General features: G+C 38.8%; 1 protein-coding gene and 1 long non-coding RNA gene across 3 annotated transcripts in view; one reads left to right on the forward strand and one right to left on the reverse strand.

The window, feature by feature from the left end:
• Cpne8 (copine VIII) overlaps positions 1-4,486 on the forward strand; it is a 191,003-nt gene extending 186,517 nt beyond the window's left edge. The window contains exon 23 of the mRNA XM_005407109.2: positions 2,770-4,486. Coding sequence (XP_005407166.2) covers positions 2,770-2,958 — 189 coding nt within the window. The 3' untranslated portion in view covers positions 2,959-4,486. The remainder of the gene's footprint in view (positions 1-2,769) is intronic.
• Positions 4,487-9,100: 4,614 nt separating this feature from the next.
• The window catches only part of LOC102004621, a 27,897-nt gene continuing 12,171 nt past the window's right edge, over positions 9,101-24,826 (reverse strand). Inside the window, exons 1-3 of one of the 2 annotated variants that reach the window (XR_001231574.1) lie at positions 22,613-22,658; positions 16,002-16,241; positions 9,101-9,242 (exon numbers count right to left, since the gene is read on the reverse strand). This is a non-coding gene — a long non-coding RNA (uncharacterized LOC102004621). Of the gene's footprint in view, positions 9,243-16,001; positions 16,242-22,612; positions 22,659-24,826 lie in introns of those variants that run through there. The other variant, XR_264301.1, reaches the window with a different exon arrangement.

Raw genomic sequence — 24,826 nt, forward strand, 5'->3', positions numbered from 1 at the left:
CCTCACACTCACAACAATCCTCCTGCCTCAGCCTTCTGAGTGAGTGCTGAGATTATGGGCATGTGCCATCACGCCTGGCCTTAGGCACCCATTCTAAAGAGAATAGAATCACTCAAACTATTGCCAGAGTGTTTGATGTTTGCTATAAGGGTTCTCACGTAATAATTTATGTAAAGATAGAACAATCACTTGCAGAGTATGTAGAATTAAGAATAATAATATTTAAATAAGTACACCAAAATCTCATGCCAAAACTTTCATTTCACCTTCCTAAATAATAGGTATAAAAAAGTCAAAATACCAGTAGAATGCCTCACAGAATTAGAGAAAACAATCCTAAAATTTATTTGGAACCAGAAGAGACTTAGAATAGCAAAAGCAATTCTGGGCAATAAAGGCAATTCAGGAAGCATCACAATCTCTGATTTAAAATCATACTACAAAGCTACTGTGATAAAAATAGCATGGTCTCTGGGTGTGGTAGCACATGCCTTTAATGCCAGAACTAGGGAGGCTAAAGCAGAAGACTTGCTAAGAGTTCAAGGCCAACCTGGGCTACAAAGTGAGTTTAAGACCAGCCTGAACTGCATAGTGAAACTCTATCTCAAAAAGACCCTCCTCCCAAAAAAAGCCAGCATAGTATTGTCAATAAATGAGGATAAATGGAATAGAATAGAAGATGCAGAAACAACTCCAAACACACTTGGCCACCTAATCTTTGATAATGGGGCCAAATACCCTCACTGAGAGAAAGATAGCCTCTTTAATGGTGCTTGAAAAACTGGCTTTCCAAATGCAGTAGAAGAAAATTAGATCCATGTCTCTCATCATGCACTAAACTAAAATCAAAATGGATCAAAGATCCAAATATTAAAGCATAAACACTAAACCTGCTGGAAGATAGAATAGGTAGAACTCTTGAAGACATAGGTGTAGGCAAAAATTTCATGAACAAAACCCAGACTGCAAGGAAAATATTATAAAGAATTAACAACTGGAATTTTATCTTATGAAAAAGCTTTTGCACAGCAAAAGAAACCAACAACAGGGTGAAGGGACAACACACAGAATGGGAAAAAATGTTGCCAGGTGTTCCTCAGACAAAGGACTAATATCTAGAATATATAAAGAACTCAAAATAATCAGACACCCCAAATTAAAAAACCCAGTCCAGAAACAGGCATCTGAAATGAATAGACACTTCACAGATGAAGAAGTAAAAATGGCAAATAAAAATATGAAAAAAATATTCAACATCACTGGTCATTCAATAGATGAAATTAAAATACTGAGATGCGCTGTCACCCTGGAAAGAATGGCTGTTATCAAGAACTCAACCAATAGCAAATGCTGGTGGGGAAACAGGAAGAAGGAATATTCTCCACTGTTGGTGTGAGTGTAGACTGGTGCAAGCACTGTGGAAATCAGTGCAGAGATTCCTCAAAAAACTAAAACTAGAGGTCCCATTTGACCTAGCTATTCCCTTCCCTTGTATCTTCCTGAAAGAATTAAAAGCATCATACCCCAGTAATATATGTGCACCCGTGTTTATAGCAGCACCATTTGTCATAGCTAAATCTTAGAAACAGCCAAAGTGCCCATCAACTGATGAATGGATAAAAAAGATGTGTTTTTTTTTTTTAAATACAATGGAGTACTACTCAGCAATAAAGATAAACTTGAGACTTCTACAGATAAATGGATGGACCTTGAGACCATACTCTAAAGTGAAATAAACACACATGTAAATATTGCATTGAATATCTGGTGTGAGAAATGGAAGTGTAAATAAGGACCAGAATGTAAATTGATATGAAATAGAAGAAAATGTTCCACTGGAAAGGTGAACTAGGGAGGTAAGAGGGGGAAAGGAAGGAAGGAAAAAGAAAAATAAGGAGGAAAAAATGGAAAGAAATCTTCTGGAAATGAGATGGAAGGTTGAAGGGAGGATAAGGGAATGAGGAAAAAAAAAGGAATTGAGATAAGTCATGAGTCCCTATGATGAAAGTGGTCATTGTGTATATTTAAAATGTACTAATAAATTTATTTTGAAAAAAGATACTAGAAGAAAAAAATGAGATATTAGGTGACATTAAAAAAAATCAACCTCTGGGGCAAAATTCAATATACGGAAGATTTCAGGCTGCTTTTGATAGTGGATGTGTGGATTTTACATTTATTGTTCATGTAATGTCCAAGAAATTATTAAAAATAACGTGTTGAAACCTCTGCTATCTGCTGTATTTTACACTGAAGTGGGTAATATCTGTTCCATATGTTGCATTAGGTAATAGTTTTGCATCAGAAGCTCAATTTGGCATGTGTTAATTCCATTTGGTGGAAAACCAAACCCCAAAGAGGTGAACTTCTTTATCCTGATGCATGTCAGCCTAGGTATAGCACCCGGAACTGCAGAACACATGTATCAACATACGGGCTGGGGATGTAGCCGCTTTCCTGGCAAGCCTGAGGTCATGAATTCGATTCCTGATACCAAAAAAAAAAAATCCATAATGTGCACGGTCAGGAGCAGGAAGCGTGATAAATGATCTAATTACAATTATATCCCTGTGTAAAGTACGTATCAGAAGGTGTTGGTTACTGTTGCTTTTACTCTATCAGATATTTAAATGTTAATGGTTATCCATCTCACTCTTACACTGGGCTTACAAAATTCTCCTACAATCAAATGTTTACACACGCTGATGTTTGTGTTGATTACAGAGCTTTGCAATCCCGTGAAATAAGCTTCTGTTGCTTCTGTTTTAGTTTGTACCCTTCCGGGATTATATTGACCGAAGTGGAAACCACATCCTGAGCATGGCTAGACTGGCGAAAGATGTCTTGGCTGAGATCCCCGAGCAGTTTCTGTCCTACATGAGGGCCCGAGGGATCAAGCCCTCCCCTGCGCCTCCCCCGTACACCCCGCCCACACACGTGTTGCAGACGCAGATCTGACTGTGCTCCCAGAGGCCCCCGCGTCATCTGCGCTCCAGTGAGAACTGCTGAGTTACTGCTTTGCGCCTGGTGCTCTGTAATGAACCAGGGAATGAGATACTTTTCTCGGTTTGGTTTCAGCAGTTCTAGTTAATGTGCTTTCTTGGATCCAAAATTCTCTTCCTAAACCAAAACTGTAAATATGGTTGTTGCATGAGCGACGGGAAAATCGTTTAAATGCTTGGAACAAAATACAGATACCTTCTCTGGATCTTTACTTTTTTTTTTCTTTTTTGACAAGACCGCTAATTTCCAATGTATTGTTGGGAAAAAGCACAAGCTGTGTTTTTAACTGAAATATTGTCCTCGACTGCTGTATGTATGGGAGAGCAGTCTCTCTGTATCAATGTTTACATGTTACTACTTTTTAAATTTCAATACTTTTATAACTGTTCTTAAGAATAAGAGTTTTGAATATTGAATCCTTTGTCTTCTAAATTGCAATAGCTATAATCACAGAGCAATATCTCTTTGAATGACCGTCTGGACAAACATAATTACACATAAGGGATGAGAAAGACGCTTCATATTTCTGAGGAACTGAACCGTCTTAAGAAACTGCATCTGCTTAGTAATAAATTTCTCTGTAACGTTTGCCAAGTGTGGGAGTTTCAGCTTAGCAGATGTGTACCCTATAAGAAGATGCATTTTTCATGGAGTTTGGGTTCTAAATTTACACTACGGTCCGTTTATGTTTTATACCACGAAGTAGGAATAATGAAAAGTCAAACATTGTGAACTGTAAATGCACAGAAACTACTTTGTATAAGTAGCATCCTTCTATCGTAATGCTATGTAGAAGGCCTAAAACCAATAATATTTAACTCTGAATCATGTAGCAGATGTTTTAAACTTTTTATTGCATTGTGTCTTGTCTAGATATTTTAATTCAAAGGGATACCGGCTCTCCTGAATTGGGATTCCTTGTTACCACCTTTACACTTCTCCACTAGGGTGCACAGGCTGGAGTCTTTTGTGAAATTTCCAGTTCAATATATACAACCATGTGACTTAGTGCACAATACATTTGTGAAATAACCTACTACCGTATACTGACCTGCCTGTCCACAATTAATTGTAAAGAGTTTTTGCATGTACAGTTTTTACAAGAATTACAGTTTTGTGAAGTTGTGTCTAAATTAAAGCATTTCTGCAGAACAAATGGCCTTAAATTCTCACAGAATTCCTGGAAATGATTGTGAAATTGCCTTCAAAAGATAGAAAAGTGTGTTCAGTTTTTTTTTCTTTTGTGTCAACAGTGTAACTGCTTTATAATATTTTTCCTTATCTATACCCGATTTATTACTTGGTTTCTTTCTACTATATGTTGTTCTTTGTCCCACCTTGACCTAGGGTGAGTTTTATAAGCATGAAACTATTTTACTGAAGAAAATACATACATACACATATCTAACAGAAACTGTTACAAAACTGTAATACTACATTGTTCATTTTTAAGTATGTATTAAAACCTTCAAAAGAATAACTATTTTCTTTGTATCTTTCACTTGTGAGTAACATGGAGTGTGATGATATGCCAGTCTACTTTTAACCTGTTTGTTTTTACTTACCTTCATTTATCAGTCCAAGCACCAAAGGTAAATAAGACCAATATACTTTCCTTTTGTCAAGCATCAGTTATTTTTCTTTGAACTGACCAGAGAAAATGAAAGATGAACTTTTTCTTGTTTGAGCAGTAGGGTAGCCAAACGTAGTTAGAATAGATGGTTAGAAAGAGCAATCTCAGTTTCAAATCTCACCTTTTGTGTGGATGAGAATAATCACCAGAAACATACGTGATATTCTGTGTGAATGACTACAGAATATCAGGTCTTCCTCTTTATTATAAGTGAAGACACAAATACTGAAATGAACAAATAAGTTTGCAAGACTAATTTGAGAAGAGCTCATTGCCATCATGAAAATACTTGTTACAGCCACTTAAATTCTTCGCCGGTAGGTCATGTACAATGAAAAGTCCCAGAGACATACTGCACGAATTCAAATCCATAGCAATAGCTACACCTGCAGCTAGGCATCAGGGATATTCAGACATCAGATTGCAAGCAATGAGAGCATTTTGTGCTGAGAGAACAGTGGCAGATGCAAGTCAGAAAACCTGCTACAGAAATAAATTCCAGCTGGGATCCCTCAGGGATCCTGAAGGCTTTCGATGCTGTCTTCCTTCTAACCCCATTCGCTTCTCCATACTGAACCCTCAGATTACTATTTTTCTCTTCATGATGAACTCTTGGCCTCTATTCGATCATTTCCTGACCAGGTCTTTTATTTGGTATCAACCCACACTGCTTCTCAGATGAAAAACTTACTCCCACCCATCGCATCACTTTTCCCCAGCTGACCTGGGTCAGTCACACATCTCCGTCATGGTGCCCGTGTGCCTCCCATTGGGGTGTTTTTGGTGTCCACTCAGAACATCCTTTGTATTTTCCAGCTCAAACCTCAACCCCTCTTAACTGTGTTCTTTATCGGACCCTTCTGTGAGCTTGTCTTTGTGCCCCGTCTTAGCATAGGGGCCTCTAAGCTCCCCACCCTTAAATAATATTAAGAACATCTGCATACAAGAAAATTTTGAAGGCTTCTCAGTTTGATGTGCAGCAAGGGTATGGAGCTGCTACAGTTAAGAATGTCAGGTGACTCAGTGACTGCTTCTACCTCTCGTGCCATGCGGTCCAGAGAGGAAGGAGGTGGATGTGACTCACTGGAGTGGCAGTATTTGGAGGAGAAGATACTTTGAGCAAGCCTGAAGCATAGGCTGTTTTGTTCTTTACACATAGTGGAGAAAATTGGGATTTATGCACTTTATCATTAAGGTCAAAAGAAAATCAAATTTAGTGATCTAATTAGATTTTATTTGCAATTCATGAAGCACGGTAGCCTCTGTTCTACAAAATGGGATGAGATTGAGAAGTCTGGGCAATAGCAAAACTGATTTTACATGGTGAGAGTAAGGAAAGAATGATAGAGTGATTGGTTAACACAAGACTACCTTTCTATAGTGGCTATGGTGGAGAGTGCTTCCTTACGTTGACTCGAGTAGACCGACACTCCTGTTTTCAGGGAAGATGTCGGTTTTGAGACCCATATTCTTGCATGAGGTTTCAGCTGGATTCTGTGAGAGTATGAGTGACTCCATTTTGGACTGGTCTGGTCTGCTTTGTGGGGGCCCCAAACAGGTGCTCAATCGAAGACTAATCTTCCATCCCGTTAGCATTATGACCTGTCGTCAGCTTGGGAGGTGGAGAGATTTCCCTCATGAGGATAAGGTTATGTCTTTGAGAACCTACGGCCATTGATCGTGCCTTTACTTTTTAGCTTATGCATATTTTAATCATTTTGTCCCTCTGTGTTACTTTTATTTGACACAATGACAAAATATTTAATATAAACTTATTAAGATGTAAGGCATGAATATCTACTTGTAAGAAATGCTCCCATACAGAGCTTGCCCACCAGTGTATACCAAGGGTTTATAAATGTGTTTCAGGGTTTGAACCTTCAGGTGTAGCAGCTGAAGCAATTTTGGCTCAGAGTTGACTGACCTTGAGTTGACCTCAGAGTTGGCCTGCCTTACATACAGTCCCATTTTTTCCTGTATGTCTTGATGTCTTGACTAAAAATGGTGGTGCAACTGCATTCCAAAGATAATTTTTCAGTCTGTACTTACAATAGTTTATTTGTACCTTACAGTATTCTATTTATCACTCTTTTCTGATTATATTCTGTACTAATCCATTTTTCCATTGCCATAACAAAATACCCGAGGTTGGATAACTTTAAAGGGAAGAGGTGTAATAACGTGTGTCATGTGATGCAGCAGAAGCCTTCATGAGAACCAAGCAGGTATTGGCCCTGTGCTCATGAGCCTTCAAAAGTGTGAGCTCCATAAACTTTTTAAACATCCTATCATTCACAGAAAGATTGAGTTTCTTAATTTGTGCAAGACCCACAGGACCCATAGCACAATGAAGGACAGAATCAAGTTCAGATATTATTTCTTAGAACAAGTGTAATTCCAGAAGCTGTTCCCTCCTCTTCACTACTGTAGTGCTGCTGGTCCCTGCGTGCCTTCTGCCCACCAAACTGCCCTCTATTTGCTCCCCTCATTTCGTAGCACACCACGCCTTTCATTCCATAAATACAGGAGCTGCCAAGGCAAAGGAGATGGAACTTCGAAGCATTAGTAAGTATTCTTGGTAAACATGCTGAGGACTCTGAACCAGGAGTTGTTTCCAAAAATCCTTTTGATACAGGAAAATAAAAGCTCCCAATCTGGATGATATCTGGGACAAGTTCCTGTTCTCTAAAATCAAAAGAATGAATTTTAGGAACAACAGAGGTTAAGAGCAGAATGTATTTATTGAGTGAAAGAAAGCTTCTGCCCAAGAGAGGGACAGAAGTGGGCCTGAGTGGGTTGCCCAAGACTCTGTCTTTTCTAGGGACTTTTATAGAGCAAAACCATGAACTGAGGTAGGTCCAAGGTAGGGGAAAAATGGACAAAACTATGGTCAGCCAATAAGAACTGTTCGGGTAAAATTGATTAATTGGGATCAAATGGGGAAGTGAGTCACTTAGCAAGTGGGCATGAATACAGAACAGGGGCTTTTCCTGTAAGGGGTCGGGTCAGGGACACTTCAAGGTAATCGCTACCTATTTAGAATATCAATCCCTGATGTCCATCCCTAGGGAGGTATGTGGGTGCATTGTTTAGTCCTTTGTCTTGAGGTCTGGCCTGCAGCAAATACGCATCTTTCATGTTGGCTCCTTGAGGGCCTGGCCCTGTCTGACTGCCTGTAATATTTCTATCTAACTCAGCTGCCTATAGCACTTTCTTCATGAGATCTCTTGTTTACATATGATTGTGAGATGTTAAATACATCTTAAACCCCAGCTTTCCAAAATAGAGCCCATCATCAGGCAATATTAACACTCATTAACATAATAAAGAGGACATGATTTTTGATGAGAGAAGAGTTGGTACATTATGAGCACACAAATACATGGAAAGGCTTCCTTGAAGATGTCAGTGGAGAAACTAAAAAATTAACACGTGCTTAATAGTCTGTGATTGTGTCTTTTTTTTTCAAAGCAACTGATGCAATACATTGTACTGTTTCCATAATAGGCTCTAGACAAAATGAAGACAATGGCGACAATGACAGTACATTGAACTCATCACAAATGAATCTGTTACAAATTTCCAGGGCTTCAAGAGTAACATATGTAAAGAGTAATGTACATAAAGAAAAAAACAAGCAATATATAAATACTCAGATTTTTGCAGCACAAGGCAGTAAGTCTTTTAATAGATGATTCTCCTGGCAATATTTACACCCCTGATTTCAGCTTTCACAACCTGGAGTGAGCAGGCACCCAACAGAAGTACAGTGTATATTTGTACAATACCTAGTACAATGTAAAGGCCCACAAGAAACTTGCTTTTCTTTACACAGATGTGACTAGAGCAACCTCTTCACTGCGTGGAAATCTTCTTTGTACTTAAACGTACATGATACGCAGAAATCTTCAAGCATACAGTTTGCACGTGTGCTCAGATTACTCCTAAGACATTCTAGTTCTAATTCATATCACATAGTTTTGAACAGTTTTTGAGGATGTTTCTTCAGACTTTTATAAGGCGGAGCTTATCTCTTGCTCCGTCAGCCCCAGCCCCTCTGACCTTGTTCTTGTTCCCTGCCCTGAGGTGAGGCTCTGAATGTCAAAATCTAGGAGGAAGATGACCGCTGACTCCTGCCCTGGAAAAGCCAAAAGCAAACGGATCTATGAATTTGCTCCTTTAATTTGAAAGTCATGACCTCATGATTTTCTCAGCTCCAAGTTATCCACTGATTTAATTTCCATGAAACAGGCCTGTTGGGTATTCATAATGCATTTAGATAAGCTGATTTCCTACAGATAGGATCTGCTATCAGCCAGAGGCACGCATATCACTGGCGTTACAAATTAGGAGGAGGGTGAAGTTAGAAACATGCTTGGGTTTGGCTTAAAAATAACTATCCTTCCATTGATCTTCCTCACCTTGAAAAATAAGACAATTAGTTATAAGACTGATTTGGCAATTTTTCAAAGAACAGTGACCTTTATTGTGTTGACAATAAACATATAAAGACCCTTTCTGGGAGTGGATGTAGGAGGTACGCATGTAGTCCCAGCTACTTGGGAGGCTGAGTCAGGAGGATCCGTTGAACCCTGGAGTTTGAAACCTAAGGGAAAAGGGGCAAAGAAACAAAAACAAAACAAAACATATCACCAAAAATAATATGCCTTACAAATCTTTAAAAACAAGCTTTAAATCTGAATCTACTTCAAATTAATTCACTATCATTTTCAACCAGAACAAAAGGGATATTTTATAATTTAGAGACTGGCAAATTTTGTAGGGACTTTAGATAATTCTAAACAAAGAACTACATAACTGGGTAAACTGTAAAAAAACCAAGACAATCATTCTTTGTGTTTATCAAGAACTGTCTTTTAATCTCTTACACACTAAATAGACTTAACAAAAAAAGTCTACTAGATCAGTTTGTACCTAAATTAGGTGGCAGTTTTGAAAGATGAATTAAAGTTACCGTTAATTTTTCACTTATTTCAGGGGAGGATATTTTGTAATTTTCTTTTTTAATGTTTGAGTTTTGATTTTTATTAGTACATGTTTCCAGTCCCTAATAATTAAATGCACTGTAAGGAGTCGGAAGTACCCATCTCAGTTTTTCTCCTTCCCTGCCCCTCCTCCTGCCCCTTTATTTTTATTTATTTTTGGGGGGTTGGGTACCAGGAGTCAAACTCATGACCTTGTGCTCGCCAGGCAGGCGCTGCGCTGCTGAGCTGCTGAGCTGCGTCTCCAGCCCCTCAACCCCTTCATTTTGCCAGCATTGGACTCATTTGTTTATTTTATGAATCCCGATAAAGTGAATTACCATATATACAGATTAACAACCAGGCTAATGGGCCATAAGACACATAAAACACATAGGACAACCAGACTACATCAAGATACACTTTTTGATACCGAGGCCCTGTCTTTTCTATCAAGGGATATGAGCGGGAGCGCCTCAGTTTTAGACTGGTCCACCCTCGATGGCCCTCTCCTAGTTAGGAGAAGCCGTAGCTGCAGACCAAAGATAGCTCGTCAATAGCCAAGCACTTTCTGTCCAGGGTGTGCTCTCTGCTCCCACTCTTCCTTCCCCTAGCAACTTTTCAGGTCTGCCCCTTGTGTGGCTTCAACCAGCCAATCAGGGTGGATTGTAAACCTTCCACCCAACCAATGGGGAAAAGGTCAGCTGCTGCTCAGCGCTTAAGGATAAAAGGGGCAGCAGCCCTCTTTGTCCTGTGCCTGCTGCTTCATTGCTGGGGTGTGCTTGTACACAAACTTGCCTTGTTGAGATTTCTTGATGCTTTATTATCTGCAGGGACAAATTGAGTGTCTGCTGACTTATTCCCAAAAATACACTGTCCATGCTGAATTACAGTGGCTTTTTTCCTCTATTTTTCTTATTATGTGTTTTATTTCGTTTTTTATATATTGAGTCTTTCATATAAGAGATGTCATGCAATATTTAAGCTTCCGTGTCTGATTTACTTAAAAATATCAATAATTTGACACCTAAATCCAAAGGGCTACCTGTGTCCATGCTACTTCAATAAGCTGATTATAAAATCCCTAGAAGTTTTTCCAGAATGAACAAGATTCATCAATGTGTCATAAATCAGGAGTCTCAAATCCCAAATTTCCATTTCACCAGTCTGGTTTGGGAAAAATATCGCATAAATTTCCAGACCTAGTTTTTATTACCAATTTTAGTGATATTTTCAATGGTCCTCCAAGAACTACTCCATGATCCTTTCAGAGACCGAAGTTCCTGCACTTCAAGCACACCCGGAGCCTGGCCCTTTCCTAGCCAGAGGGGAGGAAGCTGCTCAATGGTCTTGGGGTGCTGAGCTATCCAAGTACCTTCTGAGAGACTGAACGGAAAAATCTCAACTTCTTACTGAAAAACCCACCTTAGGAGCTCAGCCATTGTTCCACATTTGCACCATTGCTCCTTTCACCTAAAAACAGAGAGGTATGGGATGGGTGGGAGCAAAAGCCTCAGGGCCTTTGTCGTGGGAAGGTCTGAGGCTATTTCCTTGAGTTTCGCAGAGGGCAAAATTCCCAAGGCGTCTTCTGGATGCTTACAAAGTACTTTTTTTATATTCAGGATTTCCCCTAAAAAACAACCACTTTACTACTGACTTCATGTGAGTGACTTTGCTAGCTGCTCCCTGTTTGCCATGCCTGTCCTTGAGCAGCATTTGCTCACAGAGCTGATCCCGATGAAGTGCTGAGTGGAATCTCTTGCTCTGCGTCCCCACAGGACCCTGTTCTTACCCTTCTGCCCTTTACCTGTGTGACCACTTGTTTGTTGTCTGCAGTTTGGTTTCCGACAAGAACTCCATGGGTGACAGAAGCAGGTAAGTCTTATTCACTCACCTGTCCCTGACACTTAGCTGGGCCTGGTTCTAGGTAGTTTGTCAACTAACTCAGGAAAATCAATGGAATGGAAGATCTGATTATTAAGAATGTCATTCTAGTAACCTGGTATCTTAATGTGAGCTAGAACTTCAATATCCCCAGACTGAGAGATCACTGAAATCTTAAAGCACCATCAAAGCTCACTGTTCCAATTTTTATTTATTCTTCAGTCTAAACTAAAAGTGTGAAATGGGATGAGTGGAGATCAACAGCCTCTCTCTGGCCACTTACTCTCAGGGTTAATTAGCAGTGAAATAGTCAAAAGCTGGCAGGCAGCATGAGAGAAGAGATTAATGAAGCTTTGATACACTCTGATAGCCAGTTGGTCCTGATTAAGTTAGACCCAGGAGAAGTCATTTCAAAAGATGCTAAGACCTTGTATTATGTCTGCACTGAAATTTCTTTTGACCAAGCACACTAATACAACAATACAAAATGAGATTTGATGAATAAAATAGAAGGCTATTAAACACATTGGCCCACATTCTCCCTTAAAAATGATAGATGATGAGAATGCATCTTTTAGGTACTGGAAAAGAATACTAAACCTTCACCCTTGCATTTTACCTGTGTGTGTACCTTTTCTGAGTTACGGTGCTGTGTATATGTCTGTGTGGGGGAGATGAATGTATGCCTTCATTTGTGCATGCACCATCATGTATGTCCAAGCAATAGTAAAATGTGGACACAGTGAACAAGGGCACCAGTTTGCAGGAAAAAATGATTAGGTTGTAAAAGGATTTACCGTATTTCATGATGTTGATTACCTGTCCTCAAGGTGGTAATGATGAACTATACTGAATGTGGACAAAAATTCTGAAGGCTAAAACTTTGCAATTGAATTCATACTAGGACAGGTTGACTTGCAAATCCTACTGTGATAATATTTATGATTTTAGTGTACTCTTTCATTTCTGCTTAGCAACAAGGGGAAATGATTTAATGAATATGAATTTGACTGTGGGGAGGAAATGTGGAGGATATTGACATTTTAGCTCAGAATGCCACCCACCAGTTGATAAGACTATTTAACTTTCTGAGAAGGAATTAATAAATACATCCTATCAGTATCCTCCATTAAATAATGTTTTTCCAATAACTATCAGCATAGCAATGACTTTGGTTAAACATTAATAATTAGGAAGAGCTATTCTCTCTACACCTATCAAAACTACTCATCCATCGACATTTAGATCAAATGCTGTTTTTGACACAACTTTCCCACATCCGCTTGATTACTAGGAACCAACCCCTCCCTTTTCCCACGCCCATCTGTGGGGACAAAATCTGTGTTATCAGCAGGGTGGCCTTACTGCTTTAATGCTGGCAGGAGTTGAGGTCTGACTAGAGTTGATTAATAGGAAGCTCATCTGCCTAAAGATATGAGTCACATTCTCCAACTTGACCTTCGATAGCAATAGTGGCAATGCTTTATCTTCCATCTACCCTAGTCCTTTGTGCTATTTTTGTTGGTTTTGAGAAGCTGGTGACCTATCCAGCCTCTCAAAGACCCCAGCAGTCCTCTGCCTGCAATGTTACCCTCACACGTCACTCTGTCCATCCATCCTTGGTTTGTAGGGTAGGGGTTTCCCCAAGCTTGCAGGATGGAATCCAAACTTTTTAGCATGTACGCTCATCTGAAGCAGAATCCAAGACAAAGACTAGGGGGAGTGAGTGTGTTAGGGAGGCATCTCCTCAAGAAGGAATGAGATGGAAGAGGAAGATTGTAGGAAAATCTGTTGTAAATGGACGTTATCAAGCTCACTACTGCAGGTAACAAGGCTCATCTTTGTCTTGCAAATGTCAGATCACCATAAAGGATGCTTCTTAGAATTGTTAATGCCTACCTGAAGAAGTAGCCCTCTGTAAGCCCTATCTCCTCCAGTTAGGATTTCACGTACTTCTGTGTTCCTTAGGCACGCTGGAGCATTGACCAGTATCAGTAGCATTTCAGCCTTCCCAGGGTGACAAGCTAAAGATCCATAGTGCATGCCTGAGGTAAGGCACCATGTCTGAAGGTGTGAAGTTTTCATGGAAGCCTGGCATGGTCGAGATCCGAAGAGAGGCTAAGAGTCTGGGTTGGATTATCAGAAGTAGATAAGATACATGGCCTTCAAGATCCACATGCAACTGGTATTACCTGTGTTTCAACCGCTACTTCTCTCCTTCCTATGTGAGAGGCAGCATGAGTGCAATTGCAGGCAGGTTTCTGAACAGAATTCCGTTCCATACTCCATCCTTCGCATATCAGTCCTGTCTCATTCTCACTTCTACTCAGCATCCACAGTCCTGGTCTCCCGGGCATGTCCACATCAGTTCATCTCTCCTTCCCTTATTTTATGCAATTTTTAAGGGACAACCAATATATTTAAAATTACTAAAGTCTCCTGGACTTGTTCTGAGTGGGGTGGAGTTCTGAGATTGCGTTTTAGTCCTTTGTCTTGTCATGTTTAATGCCAGAGGCAGAATGCTCAGTCTCCCCCTTCCCTCGCAGCTCAGCAAAGGTTGCTAGTATCCCTAGTGGTCAAGCTTGCTCCTCAGTGTCCGCTGAGATGCCCTACTTAGTCTGGGGTCTTCCAGCAAATGGTGAAATGTAGCCAGGTCTCAGACGGGAACTATGATGTCAGCCGAGGGACCGTCTGATCCAGTGTCCCCTCGCAGCTCAGGGCATGCGTAAGACCCAGAAGCAGACTGCACTTGTGGAGCAATCAGGGACCAGTGGTCCTGTGTCCCCAGGCAGTTCAGGGTGCAGGCAGAGCCCAGAAACGAATCTCAGGGTCAACAGTTTGTGGACCACCTGATTTCGTGTCTCTAGGCAGCTCGGGGCGCACATAGGAGCCAGACAAGGGCTGCAATGGTAGTGATCACGGACTGCCCGTGTCTGTGACGTCCAGGGGGTTAGGGCATAAATAAAACCCAAACGCAAACCTCGGTGCCAGCAGTTCATGAGGCACCTGCGCCAGTACCTCAGGCGGGCAGGGCACGTGCAGGGAGGGCCCAAACGCGAACCCCGATGTTAGCATTTCATGGGCCTTCTGAGTCAGTATCTCTTATCTGCACCGGGTGCATGGAGGGTGAAGACACAGACTGTAATGGCAGCAAAGTCGTGGGTCTCCTGCTCTGCCCTCAGGAAGTAGATGGGGAATACCTGGTCCATCATAAACACATTGCCTTGATGAGTTTATTGCAGATAAATACATTTTCGTATCCACCGCACAGATCACATCAGCAACATTGTCATCCACTGTAACTTTGCCTAATCACAATGATAAACTCTCCCCGGAGGACATCACTGCCTTGACTTTTAGCACTGTAGCCTGTTATCTTTCTAACAAATTTTATAGGAATGCCTTTACTCAATTTATGGTCATTTCTCCCTGGCTTATTTCATGTAATATTTTGTCATGGAGATTTATCGAAGTCCTCACACATCACAATTTTTTCATAAAGCTTTATAGAATTTCATTGTATTACTATATAGCAATTTGGTTTTCTCATTGGATGAACATTAACTTTTCAGCTCTGGAACATTATGAAAAAGAGAGTCTTTGTAATATTGTCTCTGACTACTGAAGCAAGTACACCTCTCTTTCTGTTGGTTACATATGTAGGACTGCCTCTTGCCTTCACATCCGTTGATCTGACTCTGTATAGCTAAGCTAGGCTTTTTTGTCTTAGCATTCTCATGGTGTATATTTTTGCCTTTCTTAATATTTTGAATTTTTCAAATTCGATGTCTTACTTTTCTTTTGCTAGGGACATGTACTGCTACTGATGCTCTGCCTCTAGGGAACAGGCCTTAATTTGTAGTGGGGAGAATGGCCTGGGCTGTGCTACAGTGCAGTTAAACTGTGTGATTCTAAACGTTACTTGGGACCCTTTCTGCCAAATTTTACCTCCGCAAATCTGACTAGTAACTTTACTAGTGATCAGCGGACACCTAGGTTGGCCAGGTAAAATATATGTTCGGTTAAATTTGAATTTCAGGTAAGCATCTAACGTGCTTGTTGTTTTTCTGAAATTCAAATTTAACTTTGTGTTCTGTCATTTTACTTGCTAAATATGACAACCTTACACTTATCCAGCCTGACAATAAAGAGTTAAGTACACTATTTTGTCCATTAACAGTCAATGTAATTACTGATATATTTGGGATGGTATCTATCATCTTAATTTTAAAAATTCATTTCATTTATATTGTTCCATTTCTCCTTCTTCCTTGTCTTTGATGATTTTTTGTTATTTCATAATAAAATTGTTCAGTGTATTAGAGTTTTAGTTATGCATTCTTTTAGGTTAATAGATACTATCTTACGTACTTCCGGTACCAGGAATTGAACTCATGACCTTACGATTGCCAGGCAGGAGCTTTGCCACTGAGCTAAATCCCCAGCCCCAATCTTATGTATTCTTAACTATTAGAGTCTAGACAAATTAGTATATATACCTCATGCCAGACAAGCGAGGATCATAGACCATTTAAGCTTTTGTGATTCTGTGGTAATATATTTTAATTCTATGTATATGCAGAACTCCACGAGACACCATTTTGCTTTTGTGCAGTTAAATCCCGGCTTGGCCCTGTGTGCGAAGATGATAGTGAAGCAACCTCGGATCTTCTCCCTCTGCCGTGCTCAGGGATGGCTCCCATCCTGTGTCTCCAGATGGTTACTCAAACTGCAGACATCTGTATTCCAATCAAAAAAACAACAGAACCACCGAAAGAAAGCTGTGACATTTTTCCATCTTTTAAAGACTATTACCAAGAAATCCCACATCTATTTCATTCTTTTTTTTTAACAGTAACAAAGTTTTACGAAAGGTAGGAAAAGAACCAGACTCTGCAGAATGAGTCTGGGTCAAATAAAAGTAGGAGAATAAGTGCGCCCTGCAGCGTGAGGATGGCTACCATCCAAGACAGAATACTGTGGCCATATCTACTTAATTCTGTTTGCCAACAATTTTTAGTTCACCACACAATAGTTTTAAAGAGACTTGAAAAATTATTTTGGGCAACCACAAGTGCACTTGAAACTAGAGGGAAGTAGATACTATAGTTAGGAATAAATAACTCTAACCATATCTCCATCTGTTCAAAATGATTCATGGGTCATTTTCTTAAAATATTAAATGATCACCTTCTCAAGAAATTTGCTGGATAGAATTAAATTTTATCCAGTCTCTTTGTCTGTTTTTCTTTCTCCTTCTCCCTCTCCTCTCTATTTATCAGATATAAATTTATTTTCCTATTCATCTAAGTACCAAGTTAGTCAAATATTTTTGAGCTGCATTCTTGTTCTTCAGCCTCTATCCACCTCTAAGATTTTTAAAACTTTTTTTCAACAACTGGGAATGTTGCTTAGAGTGATGGTAAGGGCTGTGTGAGCTTTGGAACTGTAAGGGCTGTAATAGTCGCTTGACACGAGAGATAAATCAAAGCCTTAAAACTGTGTGGTGAATGCTCTATCTGCTTTGTTGAAGCCTGATGTGCTCAGTATAAAGCCTTTTGAGAATACTAAAGAGAGCGTGTGATCTGATGGGAAAGTACAAGAATATCTCATCAGTACCAGAGCAGACCCTTCATGAGAGGCATCCATTTATGGTGTTTCCCATTTTGAGCTTTGTGAAGAAATTGATTGATCTTCATTCTTTTTTGTAAATATCATATCATTTTTTTATTTACAACAAAATGTGAGCAATTGGAAGCAGGGATCATGGCTTCTGAGCATGCTTGTCTTTCTTGAAATCAGCAAGGAAAAACTGAATTCTGTTTCCCCACCATTCTGCTCATATTTAGCTCATTTAAAATACATAAACACATTGTTATACTCAGATCGAACAGGTGCCGTAATTCCAGATGAAACTGTGTCTATCTAAATGCTAAAGAAGGAAGGAGAGGCCCGATCTTCTTTGAGGCCAGGTGCTACAGATTTTAGCAACATAGGGATTAGAGAGACTGAGCCTCATAGAAAAAGCTGGAATTGATCCTTGGACACATGTGAATATCCAAGAATGTGTCATCTGGGGCTGGGGATTTAGCTCAGTGGCACAGCACCTGCCTGGCAAGTGCAAGGTCATGAGTTTGATTCTCAGTACCAGAAAAAAACAATACACACACACACACAAAACCAAGAATGCGTCATCTGCCACTCATGGAGGAGAGAAAAATTTACTCTACAGTTTTGAGATGACCAGATTTTCCCCAAGCATTTTAAGTTCTCATTAATAGCCCTGTTCAGAAACTTTTTTTGATAAACTAGACTGAATTATTTTTAAAATTTTGATTTTGAGAAAGAAAGAGTCTAAATTCAAAAGAAATGTTAAGAAAAGAAGATCTGGGGGCTGGGGATTTAGCTCAGCGGCAAAAGCGCCCGCCTGGCAAGCGCAAGGTCGTGAGTTCGGTTCCTGGTACCGGAGAAAAACCAAAAAAAAAAAAAAAAAAAAAAGAAAAGAAGATCTGTTTTCCCTGCTTTAAAAAAAAGTAACTATAAGGGGCTGGGGATTTAGCTCAGTGGCAAAGCGCCTGCCTGGCAAGCGCAAGGTCGTGAGTTCGGTTCCCGGTACCGGAGAAAAACCAAACCAAAAAAAAAGTAACTATAAATACACCCTACAATTCTACTTGTAAAAAACATTCTCATAAAGATATGGACTCTTAAAGCTTAATGTTATTTCTTGTGGGATACTATTGTTAATACTGACTTTTTAATATAGAATCATTCTATGGTCTTAGTACTAGCTAAGTAACTGTTTTAATTTTCTTTATTAAACAGGAGAGTTAGCAGTTCACAGTCTCTGTGTTCTGCCTTCAGCTGATTATTAGTGATACTGACGTAGTATAAAATTTAGAACTATATACATGAGACATTTTGTTTTTATAACTAATGTGCAGGAAATGCTCTCTTCTTACTGTGTAGATAATCCTTCACTTGGAGAGTTGCTACCATTCTTTCCAATTCACTTCTCCAAGAACAAAGAGGCTTTGGAATTGGAGGAAAGCTGAACCTATAGAATTCTGCCATTTATCTCTTTCTTTTAGACCCATCAGCCTGCATAATGGGTACACATGGCTCAATTTTTGGTCCAATGTGGCAAAAGCAATGGGATTACACCCTGGCCTGGGTCTGGGGGAATCTATCTTCTTCCTCTCTACTTTTGCTTGCTACATAGTTATAATATGCCTGTCCCTAGAGTCCTGAGGCCACATAATTGCTGTTTTTAAAAATCTTGATATGTACATGTATCTAAACCACACTGAGCACTCCGTTATTAGTAATCTGACCTTCTTTAGTGCCCGACCTCAGAATCAAAGATTACAAGAGCATATCACCATTTTTGCTTGCTCTGTATTCATATTCACAATTTTTGTCATTTCTATCTTTCCTTTATTAATTTATAAAAAGAGCAACACAGTAATCAAAGGTTATAAATTTAATGTTAATGTTTAAGATATTGAAATGTAATTGTGACAGAGAAACTAGGGAATCAACAGAAAACAAACATTCAAACTGAAAAAGAGTAAAGCTATCCTTGTTTGCAGATGAAGTGAGCTTATATACAGGAAATCCTAAAGAATCCATAAGAGAACTAAGATACAAAATGAAAATACAAACCTTAATTGTATTTCTATACAGTAAGAATGAACTACCTGAAAAAAAATCTCATATATTAAAGTAGCCCACAAAAAAAAAACAATGAAAGGTTTAGTAATATCAGTTACTAAGGAGGTAAAACACTTGTTTAAAGGTGACTCAAACAAGTGGAAAGACATTTTGTATGAGTGGATTGAAGTTTACTGTTGTGAGAATGTCCATATGATCCAAAGTGACCTACAAATTCAATGCAGTCTCAATTAAAATCCTAATGGCATTTTGCACAGGTAGAGAAAAAGTACTTCTGCAATTCATATAGATACACAAGTTAAGTACCAAATTAATCTGGTAAAAGAACAAAGCTGGAAGGTTCACATTTCCTGACTGGAAAACACATCACAAACATACAACAATCCAATCAGTTTAACACATAAGCCAAATGAACAGGACAGGGACCACAGAATGAATCCACATTTATACAGTCAACTGATCTTTGAGCCCTAAGAAAACACAATGGTGAAAGAGGGTGTCTTCAGCAAATGGTGCTTGGAATGAAATATCCACATACAAGAGAATGACTTTGAACACTTACCTTACACCATACACAACAAATGCATTGAATGAATGGAATAGGGGAAAGGAGAAAAGAAGGAAGGGAAAAGGAAAAGTATATACATACACACACACACACATAAGATAGCTAAGACAGTTATACTACTAATTGCTATTAGCTCATTGAAAGGGAAGGTTTATGCCTATATTGTTTAATCTGTTTCTCATGCCTATATCTTGTAATATGAGTAACTACTTTGAAGATAAATTGTTAATTGTTATGCAGTGTGCTAACCATTGTTACTCTCTTACAATCTTGGTTTGAAATTTTATACCATTGTTTTTAGTGTTTATTTTTCTTTTCTTTAAAATAAAAAAAAAGAATAATCTGTTGTGGAATGGATAAAGAAAATGTAATATTTATACACAGTGGAGAATTACTTTGCCATAAAGAATGATAAAATTAAAGCATTTTTAGGAAAATGGATGCACTTTGAGACCATAATTTTAAGTGAAATAAACCAGACACACGTTTAAGTTTAGACACACGTTTAGTTTCTCTTGTGTGAGAAACTAAATGAGGAGCAAAATGGAGGATAGATATTGGGAAGTAGGAAGTGAGAAGCAGAACGAGGGAGGAAGGAGGAGGAAGGGAAGGAAGGGAAAAGGAATAAAGAGAAAAGAATGGAAAGAAAACTGGAAACAAGGCTTTTATAAACGGGGAGAGGCAGAAGAGTTGGAGGGAGGGGAGGGGGGTAGGAAAAAAGACTAACTAAGATGTATTATGTTCAGGTACAAATTCCCTATGATGGATGTGATCATTATATATGGCAAACATTACATATGGCAAAAAATAATCAGTTGAACACTTTAAAATAAGCCTCATCTAAGTCTTATGACAGTAAAAGAAACCTTAAAAATTAATTTTTTTTTTTTTTGCACCAGAAATTGAACTCAGGACCTTGTGCTTGCCAGGCAGGCATTTGTGCTGCTGAGCTACATCTCCAGCTAAAATAATTTTTAAAAAATGAATATCACTCCAAGATACACAATAACAGAGTTTCTTCTCTATCCGAGTTAGTTTAACACCCATGCCAGAGTTTTGTTGTCTTAGTCAGTAAGGTTTGTTTTTGTCATTGTTGATATTGAAAACCCTCCTGACAGAGTCGCATAGTGAATGGTGAGCAAATCAAGTGGCCGTCAGGGTTACGTAGTAAAGGTGTGCAAGTGACGTTCTCTTCTCTGTTGCCCTTGGTAATGCGAGCGGTGATATGCTGAAGTATTTAATCTCCGTAAGTGTGTCATTGAACGTTTGCTTTCATTGTGTGTGTGATTCCCATACACAGAATTGAGGTGACCTTTGGTTTTTCCAGTGATACTCACTCATATAGGTTGAGAAAACAGACAGGAAACAGAGATGCTCACACCGGGGCTGCAAGAGGTCACGGTGATGCACAGATGCCTGCGTGCAGCGAGTTGGATGCGAGACCATTAGGAGGCTAGGGGGGCGGGCGGGCAGAAGTACCAGCCACACCTGTGCCTCTAGATTACAACCACACTAGTGATGTGGAAGCCTGTAGTCTTGCGGGGGGGGGGGGGACCTAGACTCACATTTCTTTTCATCCTCCCAACAATTTTGTGTTAGCATTTTTATTCTCTCTACTCTCTCTTTCTGCCTGCAATACCTACTAGGTTTTCTTTCTCTCCATTAAATGTTGCCTGATATCAAGCACTATATAACACTGACGTTATGGCGCTAGGGTTGCTCCCTTTCCCAATGTAAAATGACTATGATACACTGTAAGGTTTCATGAGGATTTCATGAGATAAATGAATAGAAGGGGCCAGGGATGTAAGTCAGCGGGACAAGCACCTGCCTGGCAAGTGCAAGGTCCTGAGTTTGATCCCCGGTATCAGAAACAAGAAAAAGAAAAATGAATAGATACTGCTGAACTCTAATGAGTACTCAATAACCTCTTGCTATTTTCACTAGCACTCAATAGCATAAAGTACTTGACCATTAGCTTTATTGCAATGCTAGATCCAGAAGAATAGCACACACGACTGTTTATAGTATTGCAGTCAGTTTCACAAACTATGGTTACAGAGTCTTGTGGTTTCCTGAAGTCTATTGAGAAGACCCTCTGGGGTTTGTGTAAATTTACTGTCTATCACATGATCTTGAATTGTAAATCAGGTTACTGAGACTATAAAATTTCCAGTTTTTGTAGGGATTAGCTTTCACCTTTCCTTTTTCACAAGAAGATTCTAACAGAAAAAAAGAAGATGAAAACATATTGTGCTATTCGTACATTTGAAATTGTTTTCTGCTGGGAATTTACACAGTACAGATTTATCACCTTAAAGGAAATGTCACTTAAAGCAATTTATGCTTTGATTGTGTGTATGACTCCCATAAACATAAATTTTCTACATATATTCCCCTGACCTGTATTAAAAATACAGACTCATCATCATTAGAGTAATATCTCTGGAGGGAGGGAGATCCACATTCCTCTGCAATAAAATGAGGAATAAACAAATCTCTCCGCATGGCGCTGTGACCTTTGACAAGTGTGATAGCTAACTGGGCTTAGCAACAGCAGGATTTATTTCTTTCTCAGAGGTTTGTGTTCTCCCTGCTGGAACTAATCACTAAAAATAAACGCGTCAGGTTTTTAAAGAAGTGTTCGCTTTTTGCCTGTGCTCGCTCTGGCCCTAAGTGGTTGATTTGTTGAGTAGTTAACGAAGCCTGAGTGAAAGAGTATATAGTTGTAAAAGGATTCTAAGATCAGTTTTTTTTTTTTCCTTTATGGTGGCTGTCTCTGAAAACTGATTCTTGAATTGCTGAAAGCTTTGATTATCCTGAATGATTTGGAGATCAACACAATCTGGGACTCAGCTTTTAGCATATTACCTATGAGGCCTGGAAGGGACTGTCGGTCATCATCTGCAGAGGTAGCTATGACTTCACTCGTCCTGCATTTACAAACCTGGCAGAGGAAGATATTGACATTCTTGGCATAAAAGCACTTACTTTAGGATCTAGTAAAAATTCAAATATATTAGCATGATGTAGTCATAAAAACCTGTTGTGGCTTTTTGCATATTTGTAGTTTCCATATTCTCTTCCTAAGTATCACAATAGTAAATAGACTCCTATGTATGCCAAAACTGTCCCTTGAAGGAGCTTGTTACCTAAATCTACAAAGTGCTAGAAGGTCCATCCAGCTGAAATGAAACACTAGATAGGAATATGATACTAAATGAAGAAATAAAAATCTGGATAAAAGCAAATGTGAGCTGTGATCAAAATATACTGTGAATAGGTAATTCTTTAAGATTTATTACAGGAAAAGATGCATTGTCATCAATCCCCGTCAAAATGCTTCCTCTCACTTTGCACACCTTTACCTTTGGTTCTTGCCACTCTCTGAAGCAGTTCTGGACTCCACTTTCACTAGTACCTTTAGTTGTGCTCTTATAGCTGCCTGAATGCTCTGAACCCCTTCAAAATGTTTACCTTTCATGGTCATTTTCACTTTGGAGAACAGGAAGGAATGGTGCCGGATCTATAAGGTGAGTGAGGACACATCATCATGATTTTGTTTGACAGAAATTGGTATAAATGTTTTGATCCATCCAGAACATCAAGGAAGACCAAGAAAAGATATATAAAAAAGAGAATACTCAGAACTGCTTCAGAAAGGGACAAGAATGAGGGGATAAATGTATTAGAAGGGAGGAGAGTATTTTAAGGGGGATTAATAGTAATGTGTGTTTTACTGTTCTTTTAAATTTTTTAAAATATTTACTGTATATTTTGATCACACCTGGTATGTAAACAAATATAAAAGTTAGCATTATTTCAACCTTGGCTCGCAACTCCATATTTGTTTTTTATATGATTTAGGAGACTAGTGCCTTAAAAATGCCAATTACTGGTCCATACTTTTGGACACACAATCTATAAAGTAGTGATTTTGTGAAATCAATAACAAAGCGAGTGAGGTTCAAGATAGACAGGAACATAGGTTTTATAGGTTATTGAAGTTAAGCTGTCAAAAGCTCAAATTACAATATCTTAATTTTCAGATAAATATAATTCCTATGGTAAGTACAAAGAAAATAGGTAGAGAACATGCACAAAAGGAAATAAAACATAATTAAAAATTTCACTGCAAAAAGTCAACAGAGTGCAAAACTAGACAATAATACAAGAAATGAAGGACAAACTGCTAAAAGACACACAGAAAAGAAAAATAGCCACAATGGCAGAAGTCCCTCCTTACCAGAATAGATAGTTTTCAATTTACAATGGTGCAACTTAAACGTTTTTACTTTACTTTAGTGCGAAAGCATAGCCACTCAGTAGAAATCATACCTCAAGCTTTGATATTTTTCTAGGTTTTATAAATAGTACTGTACTCTCATGATTCTGGTTGCAGACCACAGCTCCCAGTAAACCATGTGATCAGAGCATAAACAATTGGTAGATTAAATGTATTCAAAGCATTTTTGATATACTGTACATTGTTAATTCACTACATTTTCGACTTACTACGTAGCACTATTATAAGTCAAAGAGCATCTGTAATTAAATAAATATAAATGCATTAAATTCAAAGAAGGCAGAGGGCTGGGGATTTAGCTCAGCGGCAAAAGTGCCTGCCTGGCAAGCGCAAGGTCGTGAGTTCGGTTCCCAGTACCGGAGAAAATCAAAGAAGGCAGAGATTGGCAGAATAGGTTTAAGAAGTCTGAGGCAGCTATACCCTCTGAAACAGATTCACTGTAGATCCAAAGACACAAATAGGTTGAAAGGGAAAGGATAGAAAAAGATATTCCATGAAAATAATAACTGAAATAAAGCAGTGATGATAATACTAATATCAGACTAAACACACATAAATTTTAAAAGCCTATTTGAGACAATAGATAGTGTATATTAATAAAAAGTCCAATATGGCAAGAAGATATAACAATTACAAGTATTTATATATCCAATGACACCCCAACAAAATATATAAACTAAAAATGGACAGAACTGGAAAGAGAAGTAGACAGTTGTATAATAACAGTTAAACATTTCAGTGCCTGATAGCTTTTCCTTTTTTTTTTTTTTTTTTTTTTT

Source organism: Chinchilla lanigera, unplaced genomic scaffold (genome assembly GCF_000276665.1).
Source record: "Chinchilla lanigera isolate Chin_1 unplaced genomic scaffold, ChiLan1.0 scaffold00104, whole genome shotgun sequence".
Classification (NCBI taxonomy): domain Eukaryota; kingdom Metazoa; phylum Chordata; class Mammalia; order Rodentia; family Chinchillidae; genus Chinchilla; species Chinchilla lanigera.